Here is a 14,980-nt window from a genome sequence, read left to right on the forward strand (position 1 = left end):
GAGAGTCGGCTTCGTAGCCACTTTAGTAATGTGCGACCAGATGTGGGAATGCCACTAGTTGGTTTCTGAGAAACTGGAGTGGCCATAAAGTAGATGTTGAAGACAGTACACAATTCTGAAAGACAAACAGAGAGTAATCCAAAATGTGAAAGCTTAAGAATTATCAACTGCATAAAAGCAAAGTCACAACAGCAAACCAAGAGTAAATGAGTATCCACATGCAAAAATAACGCTATCAACTGTAAAATTTTGGAAACATCAACACAACTGGAGGAGAAAAATGCTCACACTTTCCTCCTAACTTATGTTGCCAGAGGGTCTTGCCAACTGTCGCAAGGTCAGTGCTGCCCGCAGTGTGGACATGAAACCAAACTGCTGTTTACGGCCAGTACTAGTATGTTCATCTTGACCTTGATATCAGAGTCCAACGAGGTAGTAAAATGCCAAAGGGTTGGGTGTGATAAAGTACTGTCACAGCAGATTTTATGGAGCTGGGGATGGGTTAAGACCTGGAAAACCATTGCAGCATTTACTCATGCCAGCATAACAGTTAGTTCTTAATGAGTTGTGCTTATTTGTTAATAATATTATAAATAATTCAAACAAAGGTCTGTCTGCATGTTTTGCAATGTTTGGATTAGTGTAGAAATATCTTTGCCTATGATGAATTATCTTGTATTCCTAGTTACAAAGTTTGTAGAGAGCTACAACTTGATGTAAAACTGCAAGTCACTATTGCGAAGTATGTGGTATTAAAAGTGTTAGGAATTCTCCTTCCCTTGTTTAACTGCATGTATTAGATTTGTCATAATACTATTTTCAGTGTGCCATGTTTGTTGAACATGAAACATACTAAGATCCGAATAGCTCAATTAATTAATTGCATGTATTTTTTTGTTTTTTGTATTTTAAGTATTTGTTGCATTTTGTATGACATGTAATGATGATTATTTAATATGCAACAGCTACAGATTAAGATTGCTAAAAGAACAACATTTCAGTACATTAGTTACTAGAAGGAACGCTGTAGCATATGTTTGATTTGAAAGAGGGAGAAGTGGTGATTATATGTGAAGCATTGATCGAGCAGATATAATTTTTAGCTGTCTGATTCCAGTTTTGTTACTGGAAATGAAAAAAAAAAATGATTTAGACATTTTAATATTATACTGTCTTGGTGAAAAAAGCTGCAAAAACTTGTTCTGTTATTTAACAGAATCTTTTTTATATATTTTAGTTGCATTAAAAAACCTAAAGGTTTTCCCACCAATTACAAAGTTTGAAGAAATAAATATTACAAAGGCACTGACATCTCCTGGACGACTATATTACCCAAAAATTGCAAGGAAATCAAGATTAGATGAATTTCTAAGCAGAAGAACACATTTGAAAATACTGGAAGAAAGGAAGCTGGCCCAGAATGTAAGTTTTTAAACAGATTATTTCAGCATTTATTGAAATTTGTTTTGTGTACCCGAAGTTTCAAAACAGTGCAATATCTGAATTACACATAGCATGTTCTTCTACTGTTAAACAAAGGATGCTATCATTTTCTATTAATATGCTGTCATAATGTTGGGGAACAATAATTACTACAGCTGTGTGGCTTCCCATTCATCATGCCATGTGTGGATTTTCTGAGTTAACAAAGCATGCAAATTCCTACACTTCTTCATTCATGAAATTCCATATACTTATGGTGGTGGTTTGAGGAGATAATATTATTATTGCATGCATATTTCGAAACTGTGGCACCAATATGAAATTGGCTAAATACATTCATACTGAATCAGTTTTAGTCTAGCAAATAGTGCATTTGCTCTTTATAATGTTCAAAAATTTGACCTATATGCAGCAGTCACCAACTCAGTCCTTGTACGGTGATGGAAAGTACTTGTTCAGGGTGTATATGTCCAGAGACAAGCGGGAAATCTAGAAAAAACCCGGGATTTTTTTCACCCAGGAAAAATTTAGGCATTTTTGGAATTCCAGAAATTTTTAATTGTTTTAGTTTTCAGTCAAATTTTTGTAATTTTGACTAGTAAGAATTGATACTCTAACAAAGAATTTTACTTTAGCCTGCTGCTGCAGAATAATACTGCACCAATAGAAAGATAAATGAGAGAATAACAACAAATGCAGGTTCAGTTGAGAAGAAAATGTGCCATTTATAACAGGAACACACAGTGCAGACACAAGCGTCTGCCAACAGCAAAATGTGTCAAAGACTATGCAATACTTCATAACAACATACTACTTGCAATGAGTCCTTCTTGTGGACCTCGTTTCAATGAGTGTGACATCACAACTTTTTACATTTCTAACAGGTCACAGAAAAATGTTGCGAACGGTGGTTTGAGAAGTGTTACTTTAAAAGTAAATTTCCTTTTATGCAAGATGAATTATGTTATCTGTGAGAATGTGTGATGAATTACTTAAATCATGGAGCATTATACTCCCATTCAAAACTTAAAACTGAGGACAAAGCACATAGGAAAACTTATGGCCCAAAAGACCAGACGTTTATGCTATTACTTAAAATTTTACTGGTACATTTGTGTTTGATATGTCGTAAAGGGTAACACCAAAAAAAAATTCAGGTTTCGAAGTTAGTTGGTCATATTTATTTTTGTTCTTTCATAGATTACAAATTATGTAGTAGTGATGGGAAAAAGTATAATTATCCTTAAAAAACAGCGTGAAGTCAATTCTTGAGCAATTACACATGTAATTGGCTTTTCTATGAAAAGATGGAACATGTGCGCACCCAGGTCATCTAAGAAATGTTTGGTGCACAGCAGTGAAATTTATAATTGTGCTCATCAGAAGTTTTCAGCTGCTGCAATTTAAGCTGTGTTCTTAGGATCCTCCTTATCCACTCCTCTTAAACATTTTGATGATCGATATCATATTTGAAAGCTTAGCTTTTATTGTAGCTATATGTGTGCATATTAATTTAAACCATTAGCTTTTCTTGTTTGTGCATTTGTGCTACTTAACAATGATGTTGCTATTGGTTGACTACATCACATGTCCTATGCTCTGAATACGTTCTGTCATTGGCTGACGAGATCACGTGACATGAACTGTAATTGGCTGACAAAAGTGTGACGCAATCTAAATTTCAATGCTTTGGAAGCTATTATCTATATTTGGTGGAATTTGTGTTTATGCTTTCCTAGTACAAAAATATGCAGTGTAAATGTTTCTGTGCATCAAACATCTTTACAAAACATATTTTTTTCTGGCTTTAGTTTCCTAAAGTGCTGGGAAGTTTTATGTGAGTGTATAAAACCTTCACTATTCAAAGGATTTAGAAGTTTCACAGCTTCGAGGAAAAATATATTGTCCCTTAACACAGAAAAAATGGCCTTTCATGAGGAAAAAAGTGAATTTTCACCAGGGAAAATTGAATTTTCAGCAGGGAAAAAGCGTACTTTCACCTGGGAAAAAGTGTATTTGTAACCAAGAAATCTGGGAAAAATCCGAGATTTTTTTTTTCCCTACCCGTGTATGCACCCTGTTGTTCGTAAGAATCAACAAACAAAATAATGAGAGAAGGCAACCATTCACATGCGGTAGAATAATGGATGGAGCCCAGGCTCCATCGGATTAGAGAATTGCTGTAGCTTTCAAACTTAGTGTGAAATGTACCTGTACATCACCCACAGTTTGAATTGTACAGGCAAATGATTGTCTTCACATTTTTTATAAAATGTGTGGTCTAGATTAAATTTTCTTGAGCTTCACTAATGAAATATTTGTACTGTCAGAATGACTGAAAATTATGTAATGTCACTGTAGATAATAATTTCTTATTATGTTTGATATGATAGTCCTTTCATTTACAAGAATGGAGAACGATTTAACAGTAAAATACCATAGGTGATTAATTTTTAATGAATGACAATGATGCAGTTATGGGTTACAGGATAGAAGAAAAGCCGTTGATTAATACAGTTATAATGTGTTGCATTTACTATGTTGTTTTCCATGAGTTCTTATGCTTTTTTCTCTCCCTCTCTTTTTTCCAGCAAGCATCAAAAGGATCAGTAAAAGTAGGTGTGAATGGTGATACATCTAAGTCATCAGATGCAGAGGGTGATGTAGATATTGAGAATGATGCGAGTGATGCAGAAAGTGAGAGTGGTGTGGATCATCTTCTGCCTTCTATGGTGCTTGGCAAACTGTGTGTGTCAAACAACTCACAAACTTCATTTTTCAGCAAGGATATTTTGAACACTATTTCTAAGAAAGTGAGTGGCATTCGGCAACAGTACTCAAAGTTGGCTCGTCTTGGTAAAAGTTTGAAGTGCTATTCTCTTAGTTGCAATGAAAACGATAATAAACAGGCTGCAACAACAGGAGTAAGCAGTTGCTATTCACCTATTTGTCAACAAAAAGCAAGAGTTCGCAAGGAGTTACTGCTGCTACTGAAGAAAGCGAACAGTCATACCAATAACAACAGTGTTTCTGGTGCATTGAACAATGGATCCACATTGCCTGCTCAGAAAATAAAAAATTCAGATGATTCCACTGTATACAACGAAGGTAAGTATTCAAAAAATTGAGAGGTTATTTATTATTAATAATTTTCAATCCATTTTAATTTATTTAAAAGTTGGAAGTATGATGGTCAGATCCTTTGTTTCTTAGTTTGTGGTGAAGGTAGGTGTGTTACTCATTTTATCTACTAGAATTGAAGAAATTTGGAAAATTATGAATGATAGATAATTTGGAAGAAATAAGACATAAAAAATGTAGGGAACTCGTAGATTCTTGCGTATTGATCAGATCATGCCTTCATATACCTTTCAGTGACTGTACTTTGAATTTAGCCTTTAAAAGAAGATAGTCAGAAACTTCTGAAAGAATGTAAAATATTCTCTACCTCTCATATGTAATCAAATTTTATTGTTATATGACATAATTATCACCAGTTAAAAGCATGGATAGCTGTATGCTAAAGTTAATGAAACAAAATTTTGAGAGATAACGAGCAAAGAACACCATGATTATCTTCAGTACTGAAGATAAGGTGCAGTTCTTGACAGGTTTTGTAACGTTACTAACCAGTTTGGAGCCTCTTTAGTCTCGTTAAAATCCACCAATCAAGGCTTTTCCCAATAATTGCTAGGTTATTCAGACAATTCAAAATGGTGTGACACAACACCATTGTTGCTTTTCTTTTTCCCTGATCAATCTTGTTATTAAAAAAATTGCTTATTATTACAATCGAGCTTTCACTATAGAGATCTATAAGTTACACATTCTACAAATGATTTGACAAAATCTTCTCACAAAACTGACATAGATGATTGACTTACTGATATAGATTTTCATCTTTTAGCGATTGGCCATTGACTCTAGAATTTTACATGTTGGATGCTTGTTACAGACTCAGTAAAACTAGAATGCTTCCCTTCTTCTGACTGTGGCTTTTTGTGAGATGACATATTTATAAGAACCCATATTACAGAAATTACAGATATTACAGATTGGCGAAATACAACAATATTACATTTTAGACATTGAAATAAAGGCCAGAAACAGGAAAAAATATGCACACACAATATTCGCTGAAGTAAAGTCATGTAACCAAAAACTGTATAATTGGAAAATGACAAAATAATAGGTACTACTTTATGAGAGGGAAGTTGTAATGTGCATGAGGATTCCCCAAGCTGGCCAAGAATTTCTGAGAAAGTGAAGTTTTCTAGTTAGAATAATTGACAAACGTATGTTATGTAAGTAACAGTATACATTTTTGGAAACAGAAAAATGAAGGCTACTAAACTATGACACTGACTTTTGAAAAAAAAAAAAAAAATTCTTCATAGACTGGAATATCCTGGAAAAAAATAACTTTTGAAATGTTAAGATTTTAGAAAAAGTGAAACATTTATTCAACAAAGGAGAATGAGAGGTTTAAAACAAGCTATGTTAATCTAGAATAAACAATTTTTAGCAGGTGGAATTTTGAGGTACACCTAGTTTAGAGGTATCGAAAATTTAGAATATTTCTTTAACTAAATTATTTCAAAATGGACTTTTTGCATTATTGTCATCAGTAGACAGCAAGTTATACTGTGGAAAATAAAATTTAGTGGACTACTGCATGAGTTAAGAATTGGGAAATTTAATATGGTAAGTATAGTATATGCATTACAATGAACAGATATCAGAAAAGGGAAAAAAAATGATAGTGGCATCAGGAGTGGTATAGGAACAAGTATTGTAATCCACCTTGCTCTTTAACAGTTTCAGCTTCATTTGCATCTTTCAGTAATTTTTTGCTTACGGCAGCAGAGGTGTGGTGTGCTGATGTTGGCAATGACCATTGAATGCTGGGAATTCATGACGACCAGTTGCAACAAAGATGTAGGCAGCCAATCAGATTTTAGCTGGTAATAGCTAATTTATATCTCCAATAAGCATAATTATTTCGATGTGGTCAATCGGGAGTTCCAGTTCCACGATGAGGGACAAACACTGGTTGTTGGTTTAAAGTCATAGCTTGATTAGTGCACAAATTGTAATATGTACATTTTTCACACAAATAGTAGGAGGTTCTAAAATTGTTCCTCCAATGGGAAGATCTCACGTAAACTGCTTGATTGAAGTGTTTGTTAATGTCGTGCAAGTAATACAAGGCATCACATGCATTAACTCCATTGTCGTAGCAGAATGTGCACAATGTTTTAGTGTCAGTCATGTTAAATTTGCTATGAGAATTGTTGTTGTTAATGTAGAATGCCCAAACAGACTGCCCGTGTGGAAATCGTCTCTGGAGACTTAACCACGAAGGATCATGAGAATGTTGTAGTTTATGCAGATTAATGCAGCTAAATGGCAAGTAACAATTATTTAAGGGACAAAATAAACTTTTGTTTTATTCGCACAACACATATTAATACATTTGGCTACGCAAATATATTACGTTGTCCATCAACAAGCACGAAACATGTATATTCCACAGAGTCTATTGCACTCTGCACATCATATCTTGTGTGCCCCTATGCATGCTGGAAAATGTTTGTTCACATATCCCCAACACTCCCCCTTGAACAAATATTTTTCAGATACTCAACAGTATACATCCCAGGTTAAACCATAATGCTTCAACAGCTTTTGAAATTTGTCCTTACTGAGAGGCTTGGTGAGGAGATCAGATGACATTTCTTCTAGGCATAGATAACTGAGGATTGTATTTCCCTGTTCCACATGATGTCTTATAAAGTGATGCCTTATGTCAATATGTTTGGATCTTAGACTGATGACATTATTTTTTGCAAGTTTAATAGCTCCCATATAGTCACAAAACACCACAGTTGGCTTTAATGTTGGATGAGATTCTATTTCATTCATCAGTGTACGGAACCAAAGAGCTTCTTGGATAGTGGAGGACAAGGCTATATATTCAGTTTCTACAACACTCAAAGCAACATTCTTTGTCTCTTAAATGACCATGATATCAATCTTCCCATTAGTCTAAAACAACTTCCAGTGATGGAGTGTCTGCTTTCCAGCTCATTTCCCCAGTCTGCATCACTGTATCCTTTCAAATTTACATTTACAGTTTTAGAATATTTTAACTTGTAATCAGCAGTTCCATTTAAATATCTGACTATTCTCTTGACTGCCATCCAGTGCTTTTCTCTAGGATCACTGCAAAACTTGCGTGCAGCATTTGTGGCAAATGCAGTGTCTGGTCTGGAAGTCTGTGCTAAGTACAGTAGTCTTCCTACATCTTCCAAATAGGGTACACTTTCCTTACATTTCTTGCCATAATCAGTTATTAGCAGTTTTGCATTATTTTCCATAGGAGTAGAAATAGGTTTACAATTTTCCATATTGAACTTTTCTAAACTTTTCATTGTGTACAGAGATTGATCAATCCATAATTCTTCTCAGTTGGCACTTCTTAGAATCTTCACGGCTAAGTATTGGTTAAGTTCCCCTAAATCATGTATATTAAATTCTGACCGTAACTGTTTTTTAAAAAGTCCATCTGGCTTTCACTATTGATTAAAATAAAAAACTCGTCTGCCCATATGGCCTTGATTGCAATTTCTTCATTGCTTCTTTTATGATACATACTTGGATCTACCGTTGTTGATAACAAGCCTAGTTTTATCAAAGTTTTATGCAAACATTTATTCCAGTAATGGCCACTTTGCATTAATCCATATATGCCTTTCTTCAAGTGCCAAATCCTCCTTTTCCCTTGATAAGGTCATTTAACTACATCAGGTGGAATCACATATATTTCCTCTTCCAGCCTTCCAGTCAGGTAGGCTGTTTTCACATCCATTTGATGAATTAATAAGTCTTCCAGTACTGCAAGAGCTAAAAGGTATCTTAATGATGAATACTTCACCATTGGTGAGAGAGTTTCATGGTAATCTATTCCTTCTTTCTGGGAATGTCCTTTAACCTACCAATCTGGCTTTTAATTTTGGTATTGCACTCGTCAAGATTTTGAATATTAAACACACATCTTGCTCTTAGTGGCTTTTTATTTTCAGGCATGTCAACCCATTCATATGTATCATTATCTGCAAAAGATTGCAGCTCCTTTTAATAACCTTTTTCCAATCTTGGGCATTTGAACTTACTACAGCTTCATCAACTGTGATTGGTTCATTGTTGATTGTTTGGGCTGCATACATTTCATACTCTGGATATTCTTTTAGTTTTGCTTTACATGAAGACCACTTTAAGCTGACTTCCTCTGTTGAATCTTCTTCCTCAGATTGATTCTCGGCTAACATATCAGCTTCCTCTTTATTCTCATCTTCCTCTGTTTCAGTTTCCATCTCTGTTTCAGCACTATGCTTGATTGCATTGCTGTATCATTTTGAACTATATTCACTTTGTAAATACCTCTTACATTACTTGCAGTAGCTACATCATCACCACCAGAGTCTTATCACTTTGCCTTCCTCTGTACCGTAGATAACTTTATTACCCTTCTTTACTGTTTTGCTTAACTTTATTACCCTTCTTTACTGTTTTGCTTATTGACAGCAAATTAGTTGCAATATTCATTACATAATGTACATCATGAGCAGTAACAATTTCCTTTTCCCCATTCACAGGCAAATTAAGATCCACTTTTCCAGCGTGTTCACACCTTAATTTAGATCTCTCAAATGTGCAAATTCCAATGTCAGTCCTTGACTGAACATCATACAGACCTGTTGGAGCTTTGGTAATGTGCACAGATATTCCTCAATCTAGGAACCATTCTGCGTAATCGCCACTCACTTCATTGTTGTTGTTGTTGTGGTCTTCAGTCCTGAGACTAGTTTGATGCAGCTCTCCTTGCTACTCTATCCTGTGCAAGCTTCTTCATCTCCCAGTACCTATTGCAACTTACATCCTTCTGAATCGTTTAGTGTATTCATCTCTTGGTCTCCCTCTACGATTTTTACCCTCCACGCTGCTCTCCAATACTAAATTGGTGATCCCTTGATGCCTTAGAACATGTCCTACCAACCGATCCCTTCTTCTAGTCAAGTAGTGCCACAAACTCCTCTTCTCCCCAATTCTATTCAATACCTCCTCATTAGGTATGTGATCGACCCGTCTAATCTTCAGCATTCTTCTGTAGCACCACATTTCGAAAGCTTCTATTCTTGTCTTGTCCAAACTGTATATCATCCATGTTTCACTTCCATACATGGCTACACTCCATACAAATACTTTCAGAAACGACTTCCTGAAGCTTAAATCTATATTCGATGTTAACAAATTTCTCTTCTTCAGAAACGCTTTCCTTGCCATTGCCAGTCTGCATTTTATATCCTCTCTACTTCAACCATCATTAGTTATTTAGCTCCCCAAATAGCAAAACTCCTTTACTACTTTAAGTGTTTCATTTCCTAATCTAATTCCCTCAGCATCACCCAACTTAATTTGACTATATTCCGTTATCCTCGTTTTACTTTTGTTGCTGTTCATCTTATATCCTCCTTTCTAAACACTGTCCATTCCGTTCAGCTGCTCTTCCAGGTCCTTTGCTGTCTCTTACCGGATTACAATATCATTGGTGAACCTCAAAGTTTTTATTTCTTCTCCATGGATTTTAATACCTACTCTGAATTTTTCTTTTGTTTCCTTCATTGCTTGCTCAATATACAGATTGAATAACATTGGGGAGAGGCTACAAGCCTGTCTCACTCCCTTCCCAACCACTACTTCCCTTTCATGTCCGTCGACTCTTATAACTACCACCTGGTTTCTGTACAAAATGTAAATAGCCTTTCACTCCCTGTATTTTACCCCTGCCACCTTCAAAATTCGAATTTGAAAGAGCGTATTCCAGTCAACATTGTCAAAAGCTTTCTCTAAGTCTACAAATGCTAGAAACATAGGTTTGCCTTTCCTTAATCTATCTTTTAAGATAATTCGTACGGTCAGTATTGCCTCACGTGTTCCAATATTTCTACGGAATCCAAACTGATCTTCCCTGAGGTCAGCTTCTACGAGATTTTCCATTCATCTACAAAGAATTCGCGTTAGTATTTTTGCAGCCGTGATAGTTCAGTAATTTTCACATCTGTCAACACCTGCTTTCTTTGAGATTGGAATTATTATATTCTTCTTGAAGTCTGAGGGTATTTCGCCTGTCTCATACATCTTGCTCACAGATGGTAGAGTTTTGTCAGGACTGGCTCTCCCAAGGCTGTCAGTAGTTCTAATGGAATGTTGTCTACTCCTGGGGCCTTGTTTCGATTCTTCACGCAGTATCATATCTCCCATTTCATCTTCATCTACATCCTCTTCCATTTCCATAATATTGCCCTCAAGTACATCGCCTTTGTGTAGACTCTCAGGGAGTATACAACCCAGGACAACCGGGAGATCCGGGAAAAACCCGGGAATTTTTTCATCTGGGAGAAAACGCTGAAAAACCCGGGAATTTTTTAGAATTCTGGGAATTTTTCATTGTTTTAGTTTTTTGTTAAATTTTTGTATTTTTGAATGGTAAGAAGCGATTCTCTAACAAAGGATATTACTGTATCCCGCTATTGCAGAATAACACTTCAGCAATAAAACATAAACGAGAGGAAAAAAATATGAAAATAAATTGCAAAGGAAATGCACCATATAGAATGACGACACACAGTGCTCATGCAAGCGTGTGCCAACAGCAAAATGTGTCAAAGGCTTTAGGAAGACTGTGCAATGCTTCATAACAACAAATTACCTCCGATGAGTGTGAAGTCACAACTGTATACATTTGATTTGTTTTAGCAGTAACGAGCGGACTCGTGCGCATGCGAAGTTGAGTCGCGTTTGAGTAGTAGATTCTTCCACTTCTAGCTACAGGAATGTGGCTGTGAAACACATCCCTGTTGATTTTTGAACATTTTTGAACACCTTTTAAGTTGATTTCTGAATGAATCCTAAGTTGATTTTTGAATGCGTGCATAGTGTATGTGATGTGTCTGCCAGGAGAATCATTGTCGCATCTAGAAATAAACTTTCTGCAGACAAAAGGGGATGGGGCAATACGAGCTGAGCGGAGTAAAGCCGAACGGATGAATAACAATCGCTGTCTGATTATGTGGTTGATTGGGTTTGCGAATGATCAGCGTTGTTATAGTTATTAGTGAAATCCATAGATTCAGACTACCAGAATGGAAATAAACGACTAACAGGAATAACAGGTGAGAAAAATTACGTATTATCTACTCGGTGTATCCAAGAAAATGAAATTTTGACAGAAAATTTTTGACCAGATCGCTACACTAGTAAGGACCAGTTGTCAGCCGCTTAAGTTACAGTCTAGAAGTAACGTGGAAAACGTGTTGTACTAACATGTAACAGTGCTTAACTGGAGAATAAACCTGGGATTCTGCCAGGGTTAGAAGTTAATCGGCAAACAAATTTTGACAACGGCAGGAATAGCTACAGAACTGGTGATGACAAGATTGTTTGTTAGGATGAGGAAGGAGAAGAAACGGGGACATCACGCATATTATGGAAGAATAACACAGTTCCAAATTTATATAAAAATTTCGTAATACTACTTTTCGATTTCATGCTTGAGACACTGGTGCATATGAATGAAATGTGAAACTATTTTCTAACATAAAGCTTTTTGCTTGTAGTAGGTCTAATAGGCATTTGATATTGGTACTTCGTGAATTATATTTTGTCATGTTATAAAAATGACCATCTGTGCCAAAACAGTCTTGTTTATTAGATGTGTGTTGTAATCAGATCGAGAAACCACACCAGTCTTGGGTATTATTTGTATTAACAGCTTTTTCAGTATAAGGTAATGACATTTCGATTTTTCATGTAGCAAAACGTTCAATGAACTTTGATGAGGTAATAGATTCTTTCGCAGAAAGGAAAGCACGCCATGTAAAGCTGTAGCAAGATTAGAGAGAAAAAAATGCTAGGAGTTAAGAATTGAGAAATGTGTACTTTCTTGTTTGCTTCTTGTCTTTATTGGTTTTATGTATCCTATATTTAACTTTATGTCACACAAAACAGCAAGGTATTAGCTAATAGGCAATAAAGAGTGCAAATTTTGTGAAGAGTTCTTCTTCTCCCGATTACCAATAATCCCATTCACTATTAATTGCGATAACCGGTTGACTGGGAGCAGGAGAGGCACCACAGGACATTTCAATTTCCACTGTCCTGAATATAGTTTGATGGCATCCATTACAAAATATACACGTTTCAATACCACAGAGCGAAATATAGTGACATGCGATAGAAGAATGCTGTCTGAGGAGATGTGGTACTGCACTTTGGCACACTTACAACCAAACAACATGTCTTACATGTCCTCAAACATATATGTTTTATGTTTCAGACTTTTCAGAAAGATGTGCGCTACAATATGAACATATTTTTGCAAATTCAATTTTTTTTAGTATTGACCTGGGGTTAGCAAATATCGTAGATCTGGGGCTGATGCACAGAGCAGTCTGAGTTATAGTGGGTAGGCTCCATGTGACCCGTGTTTACATTTAGTGATTTTGCTGTTTCTCCTTCATTTACTGTCACGTCAAATGAAAACAAAACGGATATCTGTGGCCGGGAGCTATCAAGTGAATTAAAATACATTCACATAATTAAGGAAGGCTAAAATGTGTTATTAATTTCAGATTTTATTTTATTTTATTCCCACCTTTCTGACATTGAAGTTATTTTTGTCTGTTTACTAAAGAAATTTGACTTTTATTAACCTTTTCTGCAGAGGCAGTCAATGTATTTGAAACGAAATGTTTAATTTCACAGTACTGGCTAGTTTCAAGTGTTCGCTGCATTTAAAGTGCACGTTTTCATCTTCTAGCACGTTTGGCATTATGCCATAATAAAGAACCAAACATGATGTAATACATTATTGGTGCTCCAAGAAAATTTAAATCCTGAAAACCACGCTGGAAGATAATACATTATGTCATGAAAGAAACAAGACATCAGAGGATACTCCAAGAGGATCAGAATTTCGTGAACCATACTAAAATGCGCACATTTAAAGTGCATACTTAAAGTGCACATCCCTATGTCCAGATTCCCAATGGAGTAGACCTCAACCTGATATTAAGCTTTTCAGTGTATTACACGTACGTACATATGGGTTTCCTACGTCATGGTAGCTGCGCAAGCGCGGTGTCGCCTGTTATCTGCACTCTCTGGCAACTGCTGAAACGAACCTATTTCTAACAAGTCGCGGGAAAATATTGCGAATGGTGGTTAGAAAGGCGTTACTTTCAAAGTAAATATCCTTTTACGTAAGTTGACGTATGTGCAAGAATGTACCATGAATTCCTTAAATCACAGAGCGTTTGACTCTCATTTAAAAATCAACTCTTTGATGTGGAGCCATTTAGAAGAATTTCGAACCCTGATCAGACTTTCATGTCACTATTAAAAATTTTACTGGCACATTTGTGTTACATATCTTAAAGTGTAAGACGTGCAAAAAAGATCAATATTATAATTATGCCAAAGCTTAGCTTCTCTTGGAGCTTATTTACCTTAGATACCAATATTATTTGTTGAAGCTTTGCTTTTCTGGTAGCAACACTATGAATATTAATTTAAACTATTAACTTTCCCTGTTTGTGTGTTCGTGCTACTTAACAGAGATGTTGCTGTTGACTGATACATCACGTGTCCTATGCTCTGAATATCAGCTGTCATCAGCTGCCGAGATCATGTGACATGAGCTATGGCTGGCTTACAGAAACGCATCGCCATCTCGATTTCAATGATTCGGAAAGTAACATGTGGTGTTTGGTGGAATTCCAATGTATACTTTCGTAATACAAAAATACGCAGCATTGATGTTGCTGCACATCAAAGATATTTCCAAAACATGTCTTTTTCCTTGAGTTTCGTTTCCTAAAGTGCCGGGAAATTCAACGCCCGTGTTTAAAAATCATAACCATTCAAAGGATTGATAAGTTTTGCAGGGAAAATATGTCACTTAACACGGAAAAAGTGTGTTTTCACTCAGGAGAAAGTATATTTTTAAGTGGGAAATCCGGGAATTTTTTTTCCTTGTCCACGTATACACCCTGACCCTCCACCTTTCTGCTTTCCCTTCTTTGCTTAGAACTGGGTTTCCATCTGAGCTCTTGACATTCATACAAGTGGTTCTCTTTTCTCCAAAGGTCTCTTTAATTTTCCTGTAGACAGTAGAAAATGCCTTACCTTTAGGGGTAGTCTTTCTCTCAGGAATACTAGAATTAACAGGCTTCTTTTCTTTTATGCTTAACTTTTCGTTATACTGTGAAGCAATATGTCCAATTTTCTGGCATCTGAAACATCTTACTGGCTTCTTCTTCTTGTACTTAGAGTATAAAGCCGACACTGTTTCTTTTTCTGAAGCATTAGAATCTGGTTCATTTTACACATCCGGTAGACTCTTTACTTTAACACTATCCACTGTAATGCGTATTCCCGAACTTTCTAAACCCATAATCATTGTCGAATATTTCTC

General features: G+C 35.9%; 1 protein-coding gene across 1 annotated transcript in view; it reads left to right on the forward strand.

Moving 5' to 3' along the window:
• Positions 1–14,980, forward strand: part of LOC126190882 (nucleosome-remodeling factor subunit NURF301) — a 289,288-nt gene that overhangs the window by 81,663 nt on the left and 192,645 nt on the right. Inside the window, exons 14-15 of the mRNA XM_049931491.1 lie at positions 1,238–1,422; positions 4,035–4,551. Coding sequence (XP_049787448.1) covers positions 1,238–1,422; positions 4,035–4,551 — 702 coding nt within the window. The remainder of the gene's footprint in view (positions 1–1,237; positions 1,423–4,034; positions 4,552–14,980) is intronic.

Source organism: Schistocerca cancellata, chromosome 1, assembly GCF_023864275.1.
Source record: "Schistocerca cancellata isolate TAMUIC-IGC-003103 chromosome 1, iqSchCanc2.1, whole genome shotgun sequence".
NCBI classification, from domain to species: domain Eukaryota; kingdom Metazoa; phylum Arthropoda; class Insecta; order Orthoptera; family Acrididae; genus Schistocerca; species Schistocerca cancellata.